The sequence below is a fragment of the Podarcis filfolensis genome, assembly GCF_964270895.1.
Source record: "Podarcis filfolensis genome assembly, chromosome: 10".
In the NCBI taxonomy this organism is placed as follows: Eukaryota; Metazoa; Chordata; class Lepidosauria; order Squamata; family Lacertidae; genus Podarcis; species Podarcis filfolensis.
The window spans coordinates 42,153,748-42,179,445 of NC_139612.1; the positions used below are offsets into that span (position 1 = coordinate 42,153,748).

Sequence of the window (25,698 nt, forward strand, 5' to 3'; positions counted from 1 at the left end):
AAAAAACAAAAAACAAAACAGACAAGGCCCCCAAATTGGACGGGGGCGGGATTAAGAGAAAGGGGGAAGCTTAAGAAAGTGGGTCACTAGCTAGAGTGATAAAGTAAGCGGAAATGATCAAGCTTCTGGAGAGAGTAAAAGGGACCGCACAATTCAAACAGGTAAACATAAACTTCCTAGAGAGAGACAGGGAAGGAGGCTGCAGGCAAAATGGCTGCCAGTGGTGAAAAGCCATGGGTCAGCAACCTTTGATAAGGAAAAGAGGGGAAACGGAGGGCTAACAATACAGGAAGAAGGTTCTTTAAACACTGTAGAAGCTTTACTAGAAAGTGAATTGTTAGAAATAGGTCAAGTAGAACACTTCAGAGCAGATGAAAAACGAACAGCAAAAGCTACAGTATCAAAATGGGGGTTAAAATTAAAGCAGCAAACAACGGGTATTTCAAAGTAAGTTAGGTTGCAGTGGAAAATTTTAAGAAAGCTACAGAAACTAAAATAGCTGCTTCAAAAAATATTAGAGTCAGAAGCTTTCTCTAATAGCATCCCCAAATAAGACATTTTGAACTATAGAGTCGAAAGAAATAATCAAGGGAAGACAAAAGCTAGAAAGGGCGCTGCAAGTAGTACGAGCAACTCCTAGCAAAAACAAAGGCCAAGAAACACGGCAAATGTGAGCTTTTTCCAAGAATGATCAGTCAGTTAGAAACCTTGAGAAAGAGAAAAATAAGAAAGGGGAAATAGCACTGACCATAAAAAAAAAAGATTTTCAAAAAGTAAAACTAGGAAAAGTTTTTTTCTTAGGGCAGTGCCTATTAAAAGCAAGTAGGGGGAAAGGGATTGCTCCCTTCATAAACCTGAGCAATCTATTTGTGTTGTAGAGGAGCATGTGGCTGAGGAAAAAGTCCATGTAAACAAAGACAATGAAGGTCTTTTATTAAATTTTGCAAAATCTAACCACAACTGAAGGGCAAAATATTAAGCATCCCAGAGAGTTTCAAATGAAGCTCAAATATTCACTTTGAATGAGAAGCACATCATATTTGACATAAAGTGTAGCCAAAATTACACAGAGTAAAATATAAAATACAATTATTAATGTTGAAGACAAGGAATATATAAATATAAATAAGATCTGGGAACAGTAGATCTTATTGTGAGGTCAGGCAATGAGGAGGAGGACAAACGGAATGAAGGTTATAAAAAGGGATTTTAATGAATAAGGCTTATTTTCTTAAGATGAAGAAGTAGAATTAGACTTCTTTTTAGAAGCACTGAATGTTGTAACAGCAAAATATGTAATGGCAGCACTGATAAGAGGAATTGGGACAGTTTTCACCTGTGCAGTGGGGACATCTGGAGAATATCAAATTGTGTGGATTATGGCAGAAAGGTTGAATGTACAAGGCAAAGAGGGAAGAAGTAGTTTACCAAGACAGCAGAGTGAATGGAATAGGATGCAAAAGAGAAAACGAGGGAAGAGCATACAAAAGACAACAAAATCTGGAGTGTAGCATATTGTGGAAGATGCTACCATAACACTCAGTTATTAAAGCTTACTCCCAAGTAAGTGTGCACAAGACTGCAGCCTGAAGTAGGTAAGTGAAAAGGTCAGGCATATCCACAAGTCAGTTCTCATTGCATATTGAGTTACATTTTAATTTCCAAAATTTGCTTCTCAGTACTTCCACTTTTTTCAGTTACATATTGTCCAATATATTACTTCCTTCAAGATGGTGTGAAGTTCAGATAGGATTTGTCCAAAGTCCTGGATAGGGTGGGCAAATAAAATGTCTCACAGTAGTAATGACTATTGTGTGTGGGGGGGGTCATTAGTTAAATTTTATTCTCCATTCATAAGCATAAATGTCAAGTAGCTGCCAACTTCAACGAAGAGTCCAAGATGATTTTCATATATGAGCACCGTTGACTTTTTCTTTACTATCTGTGAAATCCATTTCAATATGATTGAAAGCTGGATTGTCAGTTCCTTCATCTGCCACAGGGAATGGTTTCCAGTTTAAAACTTTGATTTTCTCATCCTGGGGAAAAAATAGTATTTTACTTTGAGGAGTAAAGCTTTTGTTATAAATATATAATGATTTATGTCCTTCCTATGCTTCCAGGGAGTTTTACAAAAACATAATAACATGCAGCAACCAAAATAAAATATAATAAATTACACTACGTTAAAATAACAATACGTTTTAAATCTTGGGAAAATAGAAGGATCTTTGTTTTCACCCATTATGGATGAAAGTTGCTGTAAAGCCGCCCTTCCCTTCCCATTGCTTTAGAAACACTGGTACAAATAACATAAAATAGGGTTGCCCTATTTCTAGAAGTTAAATTCAGGACACAAAAGCTGAACTTTTTTTAGGCAAACAACCTATTTTCCTAAATTCCACCCGGACACTATTTTCACCTGGCATAAAAAGAAATTACTTCTATTGTTCAGGCCAACAGTTGTGAGAAAAGATGACATAACAATAGAATCTTTGCATGAGCTTTAAGATATATGACCGCTAGAGAGAGCTATTTCTCTGTTTTAATTCTGCTGGTGGATTAGACAAGGAAGCCTAGTAGATTTATTTGCAACAAAAAGCATTGCACAAAACTACTGTTAGCAAAACTTGTTTGACAGGTTCTATCTTCCCAAGGGGTTATGTTACAGATAATTCTTTAGCAGCTTTGGTTCCTTATGTAATTCTGATATACCATTTTACACTAGAGCAAGAATATTCTCATAAGAAAGATATTTCTGTACCACACTGCCACAGCTGTTTCTTTAATAATATACATACTGTATTTAGACTCATGGATTGGTCTAGGAGCATCTCATGTTGCCTGCACCATTGTTAAAACTAACAATGGTTTGAGCCTGATCAGTGTCTTTGATGGAAAAACACTGGAGCCCCATGCAACACCTGTTTATGATTACAGTAAATAAATTTATTTGAAGAATCTTCAATTTTTTTGCCAACTAAACTTCTGACAAACTCACTAGATAAGGTATAAATTTCTTGCATGTGGTTTGATATCTCTTCCAAATTCTGTGTAATCATGGCAATAAACTCCTTACATAATCTTCTATATGACATATGCATTTGGTGGTTTTTTGTTTTGATTTATTTTCATCTACACAGGAAAACTATGACCCTATATAAGCTCATTCTTTGCATTTCTTCCTTATATGGTTTTGTAATGGGCCACATAACTATTTTCTGCATTGCTACTGTCTAATGATATACTGTGTACAGGTGTTCACTTCATGGACACATGACAAAGCAAAAATGGCCTTCTCCTGCTTCTCCAGATGTTAGCAGTACTGTTTGGTTCACTGTGCTGCTGACAACTTGCTCACTACATGATTACAGCTAACACAGGAATATTTCTACAAATATAAACACAGTAAGACATGAACTCCACACTTCAAGGTCTTCCCAGGTTTCACAAAGAATATTTCCTGGGAGGGCATCAAGTCTCCCCCTCCGATGGCAGGAAAATATTATCTTGGATCTGATTTTTCAGGACCCCTCCATATGGCTGTGGAAAAAGTCTGCAGCCAGCACAAAAAGTCATGCCAGGACACTGTGGATCTGCAAGGTCCAATGCCCTTCCATTCCCTTGACAGTGGGGGACAAACTGAGGCAGTTATTTCCTTCCCATTAATGAATAGAAGCAATAGGAGGGGGAAATGCAGCTTCAAGTCAGGGCTCCCCTGACACCTGAGGCAGACCCCAAAATGGCAGTCTTCTACCCATGAGGGGAGAAGAAATGAGGGAAGATCTACATCAAGAACAAGGGGGGAAGAAAGATCAACATCTGGAATCAACTGCCCAAGTGGATTCTGCTTGTGGATTTTCTGCTTGCCCCATGGGTGGTCTGGCCTTGATAATGGTAGTGCACATGCTTAGCATGCAGAATGTCCCAAGTTGAATCTTTGTTGCCTTCAGATATGGCTGAGAAACAATTCTGAGCTAGATGAACCAGCCTCAGACTTGGCATAAGACAGCTCCCTCTATTTCTAAATATGCACACTTTCTACTCAGTCACAGGGAGTGCAGCTGGGCACAGGAAATGGTAGTTTGTTTGCCTTTGGTTATCCCTCTCTCCCACCTTTGCATTACTCTGCATGTAAATAAAGATATCACATGAAAATTAATACATATAATGTTGAAATATCCAAATTACATCATGTATCTGATACAGAAAACACCTGCTTATGAACATTCATGGCACAGTATATTTGCTGATCCTGATCTATATAAGACTGTCAGTGGGAACTTTAGTAAAATGTTGCAATGTTAAGTCCTCCTGGTTCTGGGTTCAAGTTAGGTAACCAGCCATGGTTACTTCATTCTGTTCATTCCGTTCCCCTTCCCACCACATGCTTTTAGTGAAGTTCATTCATTCATGACGGCTACCATCTGGGAACAATGATACACCCTCAAGAAAATCTCCAAATATCCCTCCCCAATTACTAGGATAAAATGTAGATCCTAATAAACATGGATCTTTTACTGCCCAAGAAGAATGAAATGAAGAATGAAAACTAAACTTACTTGTTTAGGTTTCAAAAACGAGAAATTAGACAAAAAGTCCTCTTTGGTGAGCATGAATTTCCGATCCACAGTCTGCCGTAATCCTCCTGAAAAACATCCAATTAGTAGTTATTATTATTACTTTAATTTATTACCCATACTTCACCCTAAGCTCCCAGTGCAGGTTACAGCAATTTAAAATGCAACATTAAAAATAATTTACAAAAGGTAGAATCACAAAAATAGAGTGGTCCTGAAAATCTCAGCCAGGATAAAGAGGCCCATCCAAAGCACTGAGATTATTACAAATAATGTTTATGTGGGGGAGAACCATATATGCTGCCTTGAGCTCCTTGGAGGAAAGCTAGGATAGAAATAAAATTAATAAATTATAAATAAAATTAATTTATTCTTGAAATATATATATATATATATATATATATATATATATATATATATATATATACACACACACCTTGGCTTTCTGTTTAAAATAGGGGCATCCAATGTGATTTACATGAATAAAACAGTAACTTTAAAAGTTATAAACACTAACAGGTAACAAAAAACAGCAACATAACAGATTAGGCAAGAACCAAATCAAGAGTAATGGCTAGCTGAAACAAGGATTGTCAGAGAATTCTGATGAAAACAAACAGGAGTGGAAATTGCCAATGTTCGCTTACGCAGAAAATAAATAAATCCATCAAAACTTATCACTATTTGCTGCTGTTGTTTCTTTTAGTCCACAAAAGACTTGTAATTACATGTTTTTCCTCTATTTGCATTGCTTTTCCTTTGCACTGAAATTAATGGAGTGGAATAATGAAATGACAATGTAACTTAAGTAATTATGTAAATTACATAATTTACCCAATTTCACCGTATCAATGAAAGAAATAATGGAGTTTTGGGTGAAAGATGAACTGCAGAGCAACAGAAACAGTGTTGCATGTGACAAATACACAGCAAATGGAAAAATGAGGCCTTCTTCCATCCCTAGCTGAATCAGAAAAGTCTGTCATCTGCCAGCCTGCTTGGTTGCTATGCTACCTGCAGAGAAATGAAATATCCTTCTGTGCCACGATGGAAACTTAGCAAGTGGACAAAAGAGCGATGAGGCATTCTACCTTTGTCAGTCCACTTGGTAGAATGCCTTCTTTTTAGCTAACTGAAGGAGCTGTTTATATAGAGATGTGAGAGTTCAGTTTCTTTTAGAAAATAATCTTTACTTCAATAAAATCACAACCAATTAACATACCTGTCGAAAGGCTGACAACTATTCCCACAGCAACTGTGACCAGGGTTCCAATTGTGCTAAAGTACAGATAAGATAAGGAATACCAATAATCTGCAATGGCAGGTCTGCAGGGGGGGAAACAGATAGGTATATTGTTATTTTTCTACAATGTAAATCTGAAAATGGAAACTAATACATATTCCTTATTTAATTTAAATATTGTTGTTAAGAGGTTTTCAAACAGGGATAAATAATACAAATTAAACATCAACAATATCCAATAATCAAAACTGAATATCCAGAGAAAGACTTCAGTCAAAACCTAGCAATTGAATACATTTTTTATCCAACAGGCTTTATCCAGCTGGATAAATGGGTCTTTGCTATGCGTGTCCACTTGTTAGGGTTTTAGTCTTGTTTTAAATGTATTTGTTGTATTTGCGTTTTTAACTGTTTTTAATTATCTTTTTTTCATTATTGATGATGATAAGCGCTCTTAAGGTTTACCATACATATATGAGATAAATGCAGTAGTAACATATGAAAACAAAAGCTCAGCATTTTCTGTGTGTGTGATTTGCAAAACAAAGTCCTTATTTGCCTCCCAACCATGCAAACAGAAAAAAACTTCTAATGTGATTGCATTTTGATCAGACGCTATTGGGCAAAGAACAGTAACATTTGTCAGCAACAAATAACATTTGAGAGATCTACTATTTACCTCTCATTAGCTTGAGTTTCTAAGGAGCCATTCCAGTAGTTTTCTGTGCCTAGGGTGCTTATGTTGCAGCCTACCGTTGAAAGATTTAATGGCATGGCAGTACTGGGAAGTGGAGGGTATATCTGAGCTCCAATTCCAACCCAAAGGGAAGCTGTGAATCCTCCCATGAGACCTACAAATGCACCCTATAAAACAGAAAGATCAATCTTATTAAACTTTAAAGAAAAGGGAAAGATGAGGGAAATAAAAGCAACCCGCATTATCCCCCATGCTTGTATTTCAAAACACAGGAAAGAAATCCACTTATGGTTAAACTACACATTCTGTTAGTCACACATTTAGGGCTGTGGACACCTAAGACAAATAATAATAATAATAATTTATTATTTGTACCCACCCATCTGGCTGGGTCTCCTCAACCACTCTGGGCGGCTTCCAACAAAGATTAAAAATACATTAAAATGTCACACATTAAAAACTTCCCTGAACAGGGCTGCCCTCAGATGTCTTCTAAATGTCAGATAGTTGTTTATCCCTTTGACATCTGATGGGAGGGCGTTCCACAGGGCGGCCGCCACTACTGAGAAGGCCCTCTGCCTGGTTCCCTGTAGCTTTGCTTCTCACAGCGAGGGAACCGCCAGAAGGCCCTCGGTGCTGGACCTCAGCATCCGGGCAGAACGATGGGGGTGGAGACGCTCCTTCAGGTATACTGGGCCAAGGCAATCCTTCATAAGTGATACAGGTTTTTCAGGCTAAATGCTGATATTGTTAGCCTGACATTTGTCAAGCTTATGTGTTCCCTTTGTTCTGGCTTGCTTGATTGCTTGCTCATGTGTGTGTGTTTACAATTTAAATTCATTTTGCATTTCACCATAGGGACCTTTTGGGATCAAAAAGGTTGCATAGAAAATAAATACATATATTCATCTATAGAAGCATACATACAAACAGGCTGCTCTTCTGTCATAAATAAAATACAGGGAGAACACTTACCACAGGATTGGCAAAAGGACAAAGGATGCCCAAAGAAAACAGTCCCAGGAGAGGTCCACCAACCATGCCAAATATACTGAGAGCTGCCTGAGGAAAGAGTAAAACTAGAAATATCAGTCCTCAAAAACAGTGCTGCTGAACATTAAGAAAATGAAAACCAATGTTTAGCTTCCTTGTAATCACTTTCTAGACATCCTGAATAAATACTACTGCTGATGTACGCAGGTGATAGTAACAGGTTAAGCATTAAACAGAGAATCGGAAGTGACAAGTGATGCTTAACTTTCCTTAGCCACCATTGGTGCCAAAAGCCATTTAAGAGACGTGTGATTTAGAGCAGGGAAATGACACGTAGGGAAAGGGTTCTTGCCAAGTGCCCCTTTGCCTCTTTCTATCAAGCCCTCCTGAAAGTTTTTGTTTACCTTTTTTAAAAAAATGAATGAATGAATGAAATAAACTGAAGACGAAAACATACTCAAGAGTGTTACAGTAGATTGAAAGTAACATAAGCTTGAACATTATCATTAAACTTACTGTTCCAAAACATTGCAAAAATACCCATTTTTATACAAATCTGTTCAGCTGGTTATGTGCATTCTTTTGTAATAAGTTAGCTTAATCGTAGTAACTATGGACTAATTTTTCTAAATCCATTTGAATATAATAGGAGATTCAAAAGGGGCTTTTAAAAGCCAATCTACTACTGTTATAGTTTGGACTTTTATTGTAATGTCCCACTGATTTCAGTATCCGCTTTTTATAGCATTCATGGATTTAGATACATTGGCCCATCAGTATGAAATGAAAAGTAGCGTGCTCTAGACTGAATATAAGTTTGCAATCTTAAAACAAGTTAGCTGCAGTCCTCCATTTTCTTATATTACTTGATCTAATTTAAGGCTTTTGCCAAAGTAAGCAGTTTGGAGTATAAAGAATAAAACTTAATCCATTGGTTTGTCCTGTTCTTCCAGTCAATTAATGTGAACTGAGGAATTATTAATCACCTACCTGTAACAAACCTCCTAGAAGAGATGCCAAGGCAGCCATCGCAATACACACTCCACCATATAATAGACCTAGATGAGTGATACATACAGAAATGTCAAATGGCACCTATGGAATTCTGCACCTACAATCCATGAACCGTGAATTTAGTTTGCACCCATTAAAAACTATAGAAGTGTTGCACAAGATTTATAGAACGCTCGCTGCAGGTTTTGCCCTGTGGGTTTTGTTTCACTGACTTTTGATAACAAATCAACGATTGATAACAAAACAGCTAGGATTATATCTAGGAATAATCACATTCCACAAAAGATCATGTTCTTGTTTGCTTTGGGAAAAAATCACATAAAAACATTTCAAAGCCTACAAAGCGACACCACTGGAAATTAAGTGTTGAAATACTAGTCCTTACAAAGTAAATTAGAGTATTAGTAGTTAAGTTCACAACATGAATCATTTACATTCCTCATCTAATCCTCTAAGGAGATTGCTGTCTGTAGATGAGTTCACTGTCCTCAAATGATTTATAAATGCTTTATATTTTCATGATTCACTATCCACCATCTGCACAGCTATAATTTGCAGTCAGGGAGCAACAGCCATGCACTAATCCTGCAGTGAGGCAAACTAGTAGTTTGTGCTAGCCACACATTCATCTATATGAGCTACCGTGCCCACTGGAAACAAGCAACAACTTTCCAAAACTTCAGGAACGTTAGATATAATCCTGGTGTACTAATGCTGCCTTTACATATCATACCATATTATACTTCATGCCCATTGCAATCTCCTGTTGGTACTGTTGCTGCAGTTTTTAGTAGCAGCAGCAGCAGCAGTAGTAATAATAATAATAGTATATTAGTTATTTGGTATTACTAGAGCACCATCAATGCCCACAGAGCTTTACAGAATGCAAGAGGACAGTCCTGTACCCCAAAAATCTAACAATGGCAGCCCTATGAATAATGAAGTTTGGGGACCGTTTTCTGAATGTGTCAGGGTAACAAAGGGTTCTGCATCCTGCAGATCTATAGCCACTCCAACCTGCCATGCCCCTGGGACGTCATGCCACACCACCACTGATACAATGCTGGCAACAGGTAATTCATGCTGACCTTTGGGTGACATAGGTGTTGTCCTATCAACAGACCTCATCTTTGCTGACAGCAGCACATACACCACTTCCTACGGCCAGTGGCAGAGCTTCATGCTCTGGCACTGGGGGCGGAGTGCATGCGGGGGGCGGGGCTGGTGCGCATCCTGGGGGCGGGGCACTCCCCCCACACTCCTCTTCCTCTGCCAGTGCCTACGGCCCCTAAGATGGCACTGACAGATGCACCATTGAGCAAAATGGCACTTACGTCTGAGCAGAGGAGGGTGCTGAGTCAAGAGGGTGCCATAGGGGGTGTTGCAACAATGAGAACAGAAGGTGGGGGTGCACCAAATTTTGGCGTTGCACAAGGCACCGCTGAAATTTGAAAGCCCAAAGTCTGCCACTGTTCTGAGTAAATATGGATAGTGTTGTACTGTAAATTACCCTGACACTAAATTTCAGCATTGAATATCTGCTTGCAAACCAACCCTGCTTGCTTAATTTTCTGATTGTACAGCCGACTGTACTGTATTTAATAGTTGATATGAATAGGCTTGTGTACCTGCTTAATAGCAAGAAGCAAGATAATTCTATAAGACAGTCGATAATACAACAACCTTGATTATTCTAATAGTTCATTTAAATAAATTCCTTTAATTATATTTAAAAGTTACCTATAAAAACATGTTAGAGTAATATAATGTTAACTTTATCAACATTCATGGAAACTATAAATGCCATAATATCTGAGAAGAAAATAAAGACTTGGCTCCTGAAGCTTGAAAAGATAAAGACTTACTCATCCCCATAGAAATCCAAGATAATTTCTTTTCAGTGGGTGATGTGAGGTAAGGTTTAATGAGGTCTTCTACAGTCACAGCAGCTAAAGCATTGATGCTAGAGGACACTGTACTAAGGAAGATTAAATATAGTACATTTAAATTTTGTACCTGCTCAGAATAGTGTTTCACTAGCACATTAATAATTAGCAGAATAATGAAGCAGTGAATGTGATCTACAAGTGATATCAGGAGAGGCTATAACTACAAACCTTTGTTTCTGAGTGGTATCATAAGTTTCAGTGGAATTAACCCAATATTAAGTGCTTTTAGAAAGAAAAAGAAAAAAAGGTGCCATTAATCACCATTTCAGTAAGTAAGTGCCATACTGTTAACATTTGGGGAAGGTGACGGTACTGTGTACCCTTGAGCACTCCCAGAAAAAAGCACTGCCTATATTTATATGTATTTATTTACTTAGAGAAAATCCAGCTATGTTAGGTGGGGCTTACTTCCAAATGTGAGTATACAGGATTGCAGCCGATATATCTCTCCCAGAGCATTCCCTTATTCTCAGGGAAGTGGGTAGAAGATTGAAGCCTATATTGATTAATCCACTGATTAAATTTATAAAGGTTACTGTAGTCATCTGAATTCATTAAGAACATTTCCCCCTTACTCCAATGGATTCAGGATTAATTTACCTTAATGTTCCACTATAGGCACTAGCCACAAAAAGTCCTGGCACACCTGGAAAATCACGTAGAATATCCAATACCAAATATGGCATGAGCTGAAAAAAGCAATATACATATAAATTATAAAATCATTTCAATTTTGTTATAGAATCATTTCAGTTTTGTTGTCTTCCCCTCATTTTTGTAACTTTCACTATCTTCATTCTTTATCATTTCTCTAAGCTTAAATACATATACAATTTAAATCTTTTTTCCCAGCACAAGAAGTTAGGTACAAAATTGCAATTGGAACCTAGAATAGCATTCATTCATCTATTGAATTATGCAAGATCTTTTGAGGACACTGGCTCCAAATATGTAATGCCATTCTTTCTTCAGGGCTGGCCCTACCATTAGCCAGAGTGAGGCAACTGCCTAAGGCAGCAAATGGTAGGGAGAAGCAGCAGCAGCAGCTACCTATTTCTCCTGAGCCTCTTGGCCATTCCTTTCTGTCAGAAATCGGAACTATGTGTGCCAAATAACAAAACCAACCTGCTCCTTTCAGGTGTGCTGAAGGATACTATCCCATTGCTATTGTTGTAGTAAGATTTACTTGGAGTAGGGGGAACAGGAGCAAATATTTTTTTCTCTTTGCCTCGGCAGCAAAATGTATTTGGCTGGCCCTGCCCTTCTTTCCAATGAGTGGTCTTGTGACTTCACCTAGTAAGCCCATGTAGTCAACATCACATCTCAGTGCCAAACCAAAAACTACAATGCTAATACAGTACTTTATTTTGCTCTTCTAAAGTCTATATGTATGACAATATTCTATATGTATTAGAAAGTTAAATACGAAACCTGGTCTGGTGCTGAAACACATTTTGCTGTCCAAGGGTCACAATCCTTATAAATGGAGTACATTGCTAATCCAGACAACACTGCACATGCAAGAATTGCCCATAGTCCCAAGAGGTTTATATAAAGAGATCTATGAGGAAATAACAACATTTTTAATCTTGGGAAGTACCTGGTAAATCACAGTTATAGTATTGTGTAATTGTGTGCTGCACTGTACCTGAACTCGCTTCCTCTTTGGCAGCCAAAGAAAATAGAACCTTAGTTAGGTTACAATGTACTTACTGGTTTATTTAGCTAAAAAGGCAATGAAAAACATTCAATCATGTGTGTGTTTGTGTACATGTCGCTAAAACAAGCTGTCACATGTCACTTGGAGGAGCTCCCACTTGCCATTGCTGCTCTGATATCACTGCATGTTCATAGAGATATTGGCTTTGTTACCAAGAACAGGGCTCTCCTGTCTCTTCTTTCCCATACCAACTCCCAGTGCGCCTGCCCCCCAGTAGCTACTCATGAAGATCAAGAGACCCCTGGGACAGGGCGCAAAAGGAAATGGGTGGGGATTGGGAATGTAAGTGCCTTCCATTCATTCATTCATTTAAACCAAAGCCTCTATTTACTGTACCTTGCCTCTGAAAACTCCTATTCATGCCTTGCTCTGATTGCTGAGCAGACACCACATACTGCCTACACATTTTCAAGCCTACACATTTTCACAGTAACTACAATAGCTAGACAGCTTGGGTCCAATACACTGAACGACTTATTATTGTTCTTTGTTCATTTCTATTTCTAAGATCAACCAGGAGCACTTTCTATAGAGACTGAACATCTTTCAGTGGCATTGCATCCCTGCCTGTAGTTTCCAGCAAGCAGCAACTGTTTTTAATCAAACTCTAGTATAAACTGCTAGCGTTCTGGTCTGAGTACAGTTGGCAGGCTTTGCTTATGGTATTTTAAGATACGGGAAGTCCTGACAGCTTTTCTCTAGAAGTGTTATTCTAAGCAAGTATGTGAAGAATGTCATTTCTGTGAAGCAACAAAAGCAACTTTTCCCTTACTGTTACCATGGCACTAGTCATGATCCAGCATTGACTGACCCTGATCCTACCTAAACAAATTAAAAGGTGAAATTGACTTGGCCTGGTCTTATTGCAATTAGCTTCTTGTAACATTCTTCAATAGCAAGGCAATATTGAAAGGCAAAAGCATCGTTCTTTTTTGGTGTCTATACACCCATTTTTTCACATATTAGTATAATCAACATTATAAAAGAAATGTAGTTCTATCTTAAATTTGTACAGAAACATGTTGCAAATCTGGTACTTGTTACAAAATTCCTTTCAAAAAATTAAAGTAAATGTGTGTATTTAGAACTTTAGTAAAGTATTTACACCTTTATATACCGGTAATTATATTTCCAATGGTAATGCTTTTGTCAGCAGAAAACAGGAAATCAATTTTTGGCAATTCCAACTCCCTTGGCCTTCACACCCCTCCCCAAATATGATCTAGAGGTACCTTCCAAAACAGATTACAGGAGCTGTGGGGCAGGTGGAAATTGCTGAAAACAGCTGTTCAGCAGATAGATGGAAGCCTTACCATTAGAAATACCATAGGATACAGCCCTAAGGAAATCAGTTGGTAATTGGTCCTAATTATTATTGTTGTTACATCGAAGTAACCTTTGATGTAATAATTAGGATGGAGTTGTCCATATAATAAACCAAGATTCATTACTGCATGGCTCTGCACAAGAGTAAGCTGTATTTGTAAATGCACAAGTATCTATACCATTTACAATTTTTAAAAAGACACAAAGCTACAAACTGCTATAATTTACCCTAATCTAATTGTTAATGTGTATTTGCTTTTGACAAGGTTCACAAAACAGAAAACAGGTCATTTATATCTTTTATGATTAGATTTTTTAAACCCATAATATCAAGAATGCAATTTAAAATTGAAATGTTTTGCAAAGAACAGATTATGCCAGTCGGTCAAAATAACGAACTTACAGCTTTGCTTGAAATAGGGTTTTGCAGGCAATGTATCGCTGAACTTGAGACTGGTTGATTCCATATATTCCAAGCCAGGTGAAAGTCCCACCTACAATAATTGTCCAGAATGTATGCCTTTGCAAAGGATCAGGGTTAAAACTAAATTAAAGGGAGGGAAACAGAACTGTGAAAAAATGGTCTTTAGACTCTTTCCATGTTCACATTCAATTTATACACAAGTTCTCAAACAAACTGAAAAAATAACAATGGTTAAATATTAAACTCAACTAATCACAAAATAAAACACACACACATTATTTGAAATACATAATTCAAGATGCAATAGTTCCTTATGAATAAGAGCATTAGTTGTATCATGGTGGCTTTGGACTGGTGTAGGGTTGTCATACGTCAGAAGCAGTGTCTGGGCAGAAATCAGGAAAACATTTAGGAAAATCCAGACGTATGGCAACCGATGTTGGCAATGTCATTTTTGCTGATTTTTCTTAATAACTGGGAAATGTCTTTTTTTTTTAGATTTTGTAAAAAAGCTCAAACAACTTTTGGCAAAAATTTAAAAAGCTCAACAACTTTTGTGTTCGGACTTTCACTTTTTGAAATATGGCAACCCTAGACTGGTGGCAGGGCATCCCTTTTTCAATCTATGCATTCATACAGTCCAGTGATTCTCCTTTCAGCACTAGGTCATTGAAGGTGACAGGGAATGCTGATCCAGGCAAGATCATACCCATACCTGATGAGTTTGCTTGGGAGATGTTTAAGTGAGATGGCTTCCCCTAAGTGCCACCTTGGGCTTCCTTGGCAAAGGAAGTCACAGGAGCAATGACCCGTCCTGGACCAGCACACTCCCTACCCCATCTTTCAGCAACCTGGTGCTGGAAGGAGAAATGTCACATGGCTGTAGTGCTTCCTCTGACTGTCACTTTTTCCTGCCACTCCCTACCTCAGCCACTCTCACAAGCTTGGGGGGACGACTACCTGGGAGGAACTCAGGAGGTACTTGTGGAGCAATCAGTAGGCACCTTGCCAGGCCTGTGGCCAGCTAGATGTAGCCAGGATGGGCAAGGGTTTAAAGCACAGCTGCTGCAGCTGCAGCTGCTGCAGCTGAAGTGAAAACTGCTCTGGAATCAACATGGAGTCAAAGATGTGGAGGATACAAGATAATGTATATAAAGTATGTGTCGCAATGAGTCACTGAGAAGTCACCTATTCTAGACCTCAAATTACTTGGAAGAAGTAAGTCAACTGACACTACACTGATGCAATGGTGGTGGTGCAGAAGGAGGATTGCTCTGCTACCACAGAGTGAGCTCAGAAATGAAGTCAACCCTATGCTCAGTCATTCAAATAAGTCTCTCTTCCATCTGTGTTTGGATGAAATGTCAAGGCTGCTGCTTTATCAGCTACAGTTCCCTGCTCATCACCAGAAATTTACAGGCTTAGTTAGTAGTGTTGGTTAGATAGTGATAATGCTAGCCCGCCACACTGCATCCAGTGTGGCCTATTCAAGATTTTCCCTGACTCAATGTAGATTTTTAAAACAATTTTTTCAATCTAAGGTTTTGGTACAAGCACATTCATTGTTAAGGGTAATACAAAATTATAGCAGTTCTCAAACAAACCTTAAAACTTCTTAGAAATGCAGAAATGATCCCTTTCTGCAAAGTGAATAACTATCTATATTGTTTATGTTGCACAGAAAACTCTGTTCTTTTATTCATGAACGCTTTATAAGATAACTAATAACCTTACCCTAAGCATATACCTAGAATAAATGATACTGATTACAATGATGCATAAGTTAAATAATATATTTAAGGTTTAGTTGCAAAATTCTGCTGTAATACTGTAGCTGAAACAAATAAAAAACTTACTCCCAGAAATTTAATCTTCCTCCATGGTAGGAATCATTTAGAATTGGTTCAATGCCATGTTGAACAACCACAGCACGTATAATCACAGATGTAAAACCTGCTACCATGATTCCAACTTGAAAAACATCCGTCCAAACTACTGCTTTTAGACCACCCTATGTGGAGAAAAACAGATAGATTAATATACAACCTAGATTACTTCTTTGTCAATAAAATGTATCAGAAGAGAAGGGAAGGGAACCCCCACCCCACCCCCAGAGAATTAATGTTCTGAAGGACCTAACAACTTCAATGCACTTCTCTAACCAAGCCATTCCACTGCTGTGGAGGCAACACAGCATCACCAGCTTTGGGGCACCCAGAGACAGCACTACCAACAGAGCCTCCCCTATCACTTTTAAGGCCTTGGGTGGCACTCTTTTAGGTACTTGTTTTCCAGCCATTCAAGACTTTGGGTCTGGTACTAAAACTTTAAATTGGTCCTAACAGCTCATGAGCAGCCAGTGCAGCACTTTCAGGACCCATGACACATGATCCCATAGGGCTCCACCACTCACCAATCCTTCTGCATTTGGTGTGGCTTTGAAACTGTCTCCAAGGCCAGCCCCTTGTAGAGCACATTGCAGTAGTCTGGATGGGGAGTCACTACAGAATGGACTACTGAGTGAACTAGCTTAAACTGGGCATAAGCACTCCTGCCCACTGAAGCCACCTGAGAGTCCAGTGGCAGGTTGGAAACCAGGAGTGCTGCCAGACTACAAACCTCTTCCTTCAGGAGGAGAGCAACCCCTCCAGAAAAAGGTTGTCCACCTAATACTCAGATATGAGAACTGTCCACTCATAGCACCTCTGTCTTGTCAGGGTTCAGCCCATCCTGGCTTCCAGGCACCAGTGCAAGACCTTCGCAGTGTTATATAAAATAATTTGATGGGGTGCAAATAATTTTATGAAAATTTGCATTCAATTTTTAAAATATATATATGCAATAATAAAATGAATTTTAAACATACCAGTGTGCAATAGAAGGTACAGACTACTCCTGTTGCAACCACTGCACCCCACAGGTCAAATCCTGTAACTAGAAAAGAAAATATAAAGTGTAAAAGAATGAGGGGGTTTTTATGATAGATGCTTATTTTGGTGTTTGAACAGTAGATACAAAGAGCACTGGAAATAATTCTTAGTGGTAATTAATTACAATTTGGCCTTTGATCGATTCTTCCATACAGGCTTGTTTGGAATTATGCCCATAAAACAACTCTGCACAACAGATGCTATTGACTATGTTAACTAAATAGAACCTGAACACAGAGGCAACGATATCTGATCCTCTCAATAAACAACAATTAAATGACACCAATATCATGCTCAGCTCATTAGCTGCCAGAGGTAGTTGGCTTGCTTTTGCTGGAAACAAAATTATAGGGTGGATGGACTTTGCTCTGCTCCACCAAGGCAATTCTAATTTGACCTGTAAGGGTGCACTTTATGGCTTGCCAGATGTTTGATAATCGTCCTGATTTGTAGCCTACCAAGACTCCCTGTGTAGGGGCCAGAACCATGGTCCCAAGGCATGTCCCAAAGCTGCCATGCTGCCATAGAAGTTGCCGTCCGAAACATTTGGAAAGCACCAAGCTAGGGAAGGCTGGTCTAAAGATGCATGATATATAAATCTTTCTGAAACTAAGAAGGTCATAGACTGGTGATTGACTGGATGGGAGACTTTCTGAGAATACTGTGTGGTTGTCCTTGAGTTTCATCATGGAAGAAAGACAGGTTATACATGTAATGAATAAAAGTCAAGAAATTGAACATACAAAAATGACTGCCTTGGTGATTTGAGTTGTGAACCCTTGCTGCAAAGATATACTTGATAGTTTCATAGATATAGTTTTAACTGTTTGGCTTATATTTATTGGTTTAATTATTATTATTATTTTATTGATTTTATTGTTTGAATACGACTACTGCCCTTCTTGATGGATCTAGTCTAGAAATGCAGTGAATAAATCAAGAAATATTAAAATTTGAATTACCCATCCATGTATATTTTTCAAGAAATAACTATACCACATAGTTTATGCATTTCCCCCTTTAAAACCCACATGAAACCATTATTCCACAATATTTAGGGTCCATTAAGCCTAGAATATTTACAACATTATGTTGTATGGTAATGAAAGCAGAAGTTAGCCAGAAGTTACTTCTCAAAGCATAGCTGCTGTTCTGATGCTGGGATTTTAGATGGACAAACCTTTGCTGAAGTCAGCAGAAATATACAAAGGCTTCATAATAGGTCTTGCTTTATACAATAATTGATAACAGATATTAAAGAATAAGCTCTGTTACCACAAATTCATTTATTCATCTTACCTTGATTTAAAGCCAAGGCTGGGGCATAAATGACAATTCCAGTGTATAGTATCTGGAACAGAGGATACAGACACAAACAAAACATTTTAAAGATCATCCCATTTTATTGCTAAAAACAAAACGTTTAAATACAGGAGCAGTTTCACTTTTTAAACAATTTTTAACACTCTCAGATACTTCACTTTCCTTTCTCTAAAGATGCAAAGCGATAAAAGCTTCAAGAAGTCTTTAAAAGACTTTGGAACTTTTAAGCTTCAGAGCTAGGCTTGTTTTACTTTGCTGAAGTTTACATTCTATTATTCTAGTAACAGTGATGGGTGATTAGTAAATGTTAATTAGATATTGTTATTTTTTTACTTTGATTCAATTACATTAATAAGAATTTGGGTTAGGTTGATGACAGCTAAATAAACTCTTCAGGGGGTTAACAAACTTAGAAGTTTGGGAAACTGGATGACTAGGAGACTGAGGGTTGCAGGTGCTGTAACAGAGGGGTTCCATAGTACTTCCACTCCTCTCTACAGGATCACTATCAGACAGCAGATACCCATTCAGCCCCATGGCATTCATGCTGTGAATGTCCCACAGGCTTCTGTTCTATCACCAATGCTATTCCATGTTTGCTTATTTAATAGCATTCCTATACCACTTAATCATCAAAACCTCTGGACAATTTACATAAAATATACATTAAAATTACCAAAAAAAAGTCAGGTGCTAAAAACAAGTTAACCAAAACCTTTTAATATTGGAATAAAACCAGCAGTTTTAAAATATAATACATAATACAATGCAGTATATTAAAATTTATTATAATAATATTACAAATTAAAATTTACATGTCTGAGTAGACTAACTTAAACAAAAACGTTTTTAGCAAGTGCTGAACAGAGTACAGTAGTACCTTACTTCTCGAACGCAATCTGTTCTGGAAGTCCCTTCGACTTCCAAAACGTTTGAAAACCTTCTGATTGGTGGCAGGTGCCCTGGAAACAATAGCCGACAGCTGCATCGGACATCCGATTTCCGAAAAATGTTCAAAAACCAGATCACTCACTTCTGGGTTTTCGGTGTTTGGGAGCCGAAATGTTTGAGTACCAAGGCATTCAAGAACCAAGGTTCCACTGTACAACAAAAGTACCTGCCTAATATCAATGGGCAAGGAGTTTCAAAGAATAGGTGCTGCCATCACAAATTATCAATTCCTTACAGGTGCAGAACAAATATTATGTGACATTTGCAGAAGTGCCAGGTCTGCAGACAGAGGCACCTTGTGCATGATATACAGTAGTACCTTGGAAGTCGAATGGAATCCGTTCCGGAAGTCCGTTCGACTTCCAGAACATTCAAAAACCAAAGTGTGGCTTCTGATTCCATTCAGAAGCTGTGGAAACCCCACTGGACATTCGGCTTCCAAAAGAATGTTCGAAAACTGGAACAGTCACTTCCAAGTTTCGATCATTCGGGAGCCAAAATGTTTGAGAACTAGGCTGTTTGAAAACCAAGGTACGACTGTACAGTGGCGTAGCGTGGGGGGTGCAGGGGGCCGCACCGGGCGCAACATCTGGGGTTAGGGCAAATCCACGGGTTAGGGGGCGCAAATCCACGGGTTAGGGGGCGCAAATTACTTGCCTTGCCCCGGGTGCTGACAACCCACGCTACACCACTGCAACTGTATAAATGAAATAAGAATATTTTACACTGTAGCATAGAATTGTAGAGTTGAAAGGGACCCTGAGGGTCATCTAGTCCAACCTCCTGCAATGCAGGAATCCTGCCCACAGCTACCCCTGGGCAGTGGCGGACCTGGCTGCATGGGCACCCGGAACGGCGGCCATGCCGTGCACCCGGGGGGGGGGCAATCCTCCGTGTGGGGGGGGCGGGGCAATCCTCTGCATGCGGCTGCAGCGGCGCGATCCTCCGGGGCAGTGAGGTGAGCACCCGCGGTGTGCCTTTTTGTCACCCCCCTCAGAGATGGCACCCTATGCCCCTGACCCTGGGTGGGCTTGAACCACCAACCTTCTGGTTAACAGCCAGATGCACTGACCCATTGTGCCACTGGGGCGCATGTTCAGTTCAGAGTTCCTTTGACAGTTCCTTAAATATTTATGTCTTGTAATGAGTTACAACACTCTCAGTGATTTCAGTGGGGCAAGGATTACCCCAGTATGTTCCTGCCTCATTGTAGTTAATATAAATAACTATACTGAAGCTTGTTCACAATCTCACAACTAAAGCTTCTAATGTCAAGCTTATATTACAGCTACTAGATAAAACATGCTTCATATACGCTAGGCTAAATAACAATGGATGGCATTCAAACAAGTTTTACTCAGAGTAAACCTACTGAAATTAATGAATATAACTAGGTTAAGTTGTGGAACTTCTTCCCCACAGAGGTATGTTTGTAATGTTCACTATTCGGTTTTCATTGAATACTGAAGATGCATCTCTTTCTATCTTTTTAGCCTCGCCTTTGATACTTGAGATGTCTGTTTTCAGGACCCATCCTATTCCTATGCCCGTAATTTGTTTTGTTTGTTTTTAATTTATGAATTTTACGTTGTTGTTGTTGTTGTAGTAGTAACATGCCCTGGCACTCACTGGTGAAGGGCAGATAATAAATTTAAGAAGCAGTAGTAGTAACAGTGATTTCAGTGGGTCTACTCCTCCAAGTAAAACTTAATTGAATACCACCCAATTAGTTTGATTTATACATTTCTTAATATCTGAGGTTTCTAAATCAATGTTCTTACCGTAAGTATAATGAAGAGAATTGTCCCACACAGGCGGAGGTATTTATTAAATCGAAGTTCTAAATACTGTAAAAGTAAATACATAAAACGGTAATGAACAATTTTTATGTAGTTGTGAAGGAACAGTTCATTTCACATTGAAGAAGATTATATTAATCTGGAGGAGAAAGGGGTTGATTTTCCATTTATTATTTGATTGCTCAGATCGTAGTCAATTTTCCTTATTTTCTTTTGCCTGCTACTGCAACTATATATTTATTTTGTATGTATTTATTTAAATATTTATAGACTACATTTTCATATAAAATATCACAAGGCAGCATACAGCCTAAAATACACAGTAAAACCAAATTAAAAATGTGAAAGACATCAGTAAAAGCTGGTTGGCAAATAATCTCAGGTATGAAAGTCCTATTTAAATCATTCTCTTTTTACAAAAAAAAAAAAAAAACCTAAGCATGAGCAGGGATGATTTTTGACAGATGGTATGACTAATGGCCAGGGATGATGGGAGTTATAGTTCAGCACCAGCTGGAGGGATAAAAGTTCCCCACACCTGCTCAGTTGGGAGAGGCTGTGAAAGCTCTGATTCGGCATTTGAATGCAGTAGTAGACTAGATGAAGGCAAATAAACTGTGCTCAACAGAGGCTCCTTGAGTGGGTGGTTCTCATGTCTAGAAGATAACTTAAGTTACCTGTTCTGGATGAGGTTCCACTCTCTATCTCTTAAGGAGCAAGTGTGTGGCTTGGTGGTACTCCTTGATGTATCCTTGTATGGTTGTAGCTGCTGAGCCACTCAAAGCTGATGGAAGGCACTAACGCTGCTTGTTGTTTCCCCAGACTACAAAACTGCTCCTTAAGGGTGCAATCTTTCACCTCTCCAATTCCCAGACAAGGAGACGTGGCCCAAGGAGACCACGATGGATTCAACTTCAGCTTATTGTCTCTCACCCAGCCCACCACTGCATCCCGGCACTGATCCAGAATCTGCACACCTTCTCCTGACTCAGATGTTACAGAGAAACAGAATTGTGTACCATCAGCATACTGATGACAATTCACTCCAAATCTCATAATGACTTCTCCAAATGGCTTCATATAGCGTAGGGTACAAAAATAAGCCCTATAGCAAAAATGATCAAGCTGCTATGGGGCTAAGAAATCATCACTTAAAATTGGAAATGGTCTCAGAGAAAGGTGCACTGTTTTACAGTGGGTTTGCTCCTAACTCCCATTACCTGACTGAGAGAGGTTTGGGAGTGGTGGTGGTGGCAGGGCATGGGATGGTTGTCTTTAGTTGACGGCAATAAGATTTGTACGTTGGCAAATGTTTGCACGAACATGTACCTACATGTGCAGCCTAATTCATAAACCAGGCACTTGGATTTAACTAGTTTACCACAAGAGCTGGGCAAACAGATCTACAAATATTGTTTTGGGATTTTCATTGATTTTTCCTTTGGCTGCTTTCTACATGAAGATTTCAGAAGACTCTTTAAAGCTAATGTTTTCCAAATGGAGGGCTGAAAAGTGGGGCTACAAGACGGAAAGTTTTTATGCATTTGTTGTGCCCTGTCCCCATTGTGTAAGTGTAAGTGTGTGTGTGTGTGTGTGTGTGTGTGTGTGTATTACAATGCGGAAACGAAATGTAAATTTACTATTTTTAACCAGATAACATTTATTGATGTTTTAAGTGTGTTTTCATGGATGCCCTTTGCTGATTTTATATGCATTTGTTGCATGCTGCCTTGATTTGTTTGTGCGTGCAGGTTGTAAATAAGATATTAAAATATAATGGATGATCCGAAGAGCGGAATCGGAGGTCCTGACTGCGAAGGAACTCTATTAACCCTGAAAGCAACCTCGGGAGGTTCAGCAGCTGCGCCAGAGAAAGTTCGCGGGAGTCCCCTCCTCCTACCTCGTAGGTGCTGGTGATGCCCAGGCGGTAGAAGACGGGCACGAAGACCTCGGCGCTCAGGATGACCACCAGCGCGTAGGTGATGGCGAAGACGCTGAACCTGGCCCCGAAGCGGTACACCTCCGACGGGGTGCCCAGCACCGTCACGGCCGACATGAAGCTGGCCGTCAGCGACAGCGCCACCGGCAAGGCCGACATGCTGCGGCCCCCCATCAGGAACTCCTGCGAGCTCTTCTGCCCGCCGCCCGCGAAGGCGTAGTACACGCCGATGGCCGCCGAGATGAGCAGCATGGCTCCGAAGACCACGTAGTCCCACGTGCCGAAGCCCCCGACGGCTTGGCAGCCGCTCATGGCGCCCGGAATGCCGGCGCTGACAAACAGGAGGGAAGCGCCCACGGAGAAGAAGGGCTGGCGCCTTCAGGAAGGACGGCGCTTCTCTTCGGCGAAGCTCGCTGGGACGGAGGCGGCCGTCTGCTGCCTGGCGCAACTCTTCGGCGCAACTCTCTCTCTCTCTCCCTCAGCGCGAGAGATGATGGGCAGGCGGGCTCCTCGCGCGCGCTTCCTCTTCCCCAGGCGCCCCCGCAATTCGCGCGCTCGCTCGCTCTCGGCACGTGTCCTTTTGGCGCGGGAAGCGCTTCTGCTGCTTCTCCGCACCCGCAAGCCTCCCGGTTGCCCACGAAGACCTCCGGCTTTTCTTATCCGCTCCTCTTTTTCATCACCCTCTTCCCTTCTTTTATTCCTACCCCGCACCTTCCTTTCCGCTCTCCCTCCCCTTTCTAGTAATTCCCTTCTTCTTCTTCCCTCACGCGCCTCCGCTCCTCTCAGAGGAGTCTCTTGGAGCGAGAGGCGCCGTCCAGCGCTGCTGCTGCTGCTGCTTCTCCTCTCAGCGCAGCCGGTGAACGGAATGCTCGTCTCTCTTTCCTCGCCCAGCGCCGCGGGAAAGCTTGCCTCGTCTCCGGTGTCGTCGCCTGCCTTGCGCGGGAGTTCAGCGGCGAGGTACAGCTCCCGTCTCTCTCTGCCTCGAGACGGAGCCACAGGCGAGGGGATTCCTCGTTTCAGCACCACCAGCGATTCGGCCAGAGGCAGCGCGAGAGGGAGAGCGCACGAGACAAGACCCAGGTAGGCGACAGAGCAGCAAAAGTGGCGAGAGCTGAAAGCAGCCCCGCCTCCCGCAACTGGAGGAGGGAGAGCTCCGCCCCGTGGAAGAGTGGTGACCCTGGTGGATTCGCCTTAAAGGAAGTAATTGTCCTGAATTCAGAGGGGAGCCTCCCTTCGTTATTCAAATCACAACGCCTCAGTTCCCATAATCAAGGGCTTAATTCCAGCAGAGGCTGAAGGTCCACTCTTGAAATAGTTGCACAATCGGAAGGCATGAGATACTGAGTCCCAACGACACAAAGACTGGGTGTGCCAGCCTAGCCGGGACCGTGATGAGCCCTTGTGAATGAAACTTGCTTGTCTCACCTGATTGACACATGGGTGGCATATCTGCTTTTAGTGCATGCTTACTCATACTTTTATGCAAAGCAGCTAATATATCCCAACACCTCCACTTCCCGCTTTATGCACTGGAAGAAGTCGTAGCTAAGATGCCACAGGGAACTTATTATTATTTATTAAATTTCTGTACCACCCTTCATCTGAGAATCACAGGTGATTTATAATGCAAAAACACAAAAATACATAACATAGTAAGAAACAAAAACAATAACCCCACTCACACACAGTTTAAAAGGCCATCAATTGTTTAATTAGCCAAAGGCCTGAGGGAAGAGGAATGTTTTGCCTGACATCTCAAGATATTTAACAAAGGTGCCAGGCAACCCCTTTGGGTAGAGCATTTCACATTTCTGAGCCGCCACAGGAAAGGCCCGCACTACCTGGAAAAGCTCTGCTGGATGGCACAATGAGGATGCAATGGAGGCAGCAAAGTATACCTTCTTTGCTGGCTTCACTGCAACTAGATAGGCTTAATGATGAGCACTCACCAATGTTTGATTGCATTCAACTGGAGCTTTCCATCTCCTGGCTTGTTTCCTCACCTCAAGCTCTGGAATATACCAGAGAGCCAAAGAGGTTCAATGAAGTGGGAGAGGGCACTCAGGGGCAATTGTGTCAAACCATTTGCATATTCCAGAGGTCAGAACCAGTCATAACAACTGGAAAACCGCCAGAGCCATCTAGAAACCCATTGAACCCATCAGCTTCTGAGGGTGGACCATCTTAATAGGTCCTCCACCACTGCTGAAGGGGAAAGGGACTGAAAGCTTAACTCTCAACAGGAAGTAATTCGACTGCAATAAGGGACTGATGTCATTATCTCCCACTTTCAGATTACCCTTTTCCTGCTCGGTTGGGGAAAAAAAAGGCCCAGAGTGTGGCCTGTCACATGCATTGAATGTTCGGACAGCCCCATGGTCGTCATGGCTGTCATAAAATCCTGAGCCACCCCAGAGCCAGTTGCCTCAGTGTGGAACCTTGAGTCTGCACTGATGCTGCCCTGAGTACCCAGGTGACCACAGTTGGATGAGACCAACTCCACCCTGCTCACCCACCCAGGTCTCTTATTCTTTTGCCACTGGGACAAACACATAGGGGCCCCTTCTTTATATCGTACATTATTTTTTGTGCTCATGATAGTATTGGAACAGTTATTATGCAATCCTACACTGATTGTGTTTGCAATCAGAGTGGACATACTGTTTCATTTTCCATGCAGTGCATATCCCATAATGTCGTGCTGAAACCCTGTAAGTTTTTTATACTACAGATGTAACAATATAATTAAAACAGTTTAAAACATTCTACAGTGCAAAAGTGTGCCCGCCAGACAACAATGCAAAAATGCT

The 25,698-nt window shown here is 40.4% G+C and overlaps 1 protein-coding gene across 1 annotated transcript; it reads right to left on the reverse strand.

Annotated features, from left to right (window-relative positions):
- Positions 1 to 916: 916 nt before the first annotated feature.
- LOC310743411 (sodium-coupled monocarboxylate transporter 1-like) lies at positions 917 to 23,966 on the reverse strand. Its single transcript, XM_083573641.1, has 15 exons — positions 22,850 to 23,966; positions 20,932 to 20,997; positions 18,176 to 18,227; positions 16,813 to 16,880; positions 15,803 to 15,957; positions 13,926 to 14,066; positions 11,908 to 12,037; positions 11,077 to 11,165; positions 10,393 to 10,505; positions 8,504 to 8,571; positions 7,496 to 7,582; positions 6,503 to 6,687; positions 5,803 to 5,906; positions 4,563 to 4,648; positions 917 to 2,039 (listed from the first exon to the last, which is right to left on the reverse strand). Exons 1-15 carry the CDS (start codon positions 23,198 to 23,200, stop codon positions 1,908 to 1,910), a joined length of 1,827 nt encoding a protein of 608 aa, XP_083429767.1. The 5' UTR covers positions 23,201 to 23,966; the 3' UTR covers positions 917 to 1,907.
- Between the last annotated feature and the right edge of the window lie 1,732 nt (positions 23,967 to 25,698).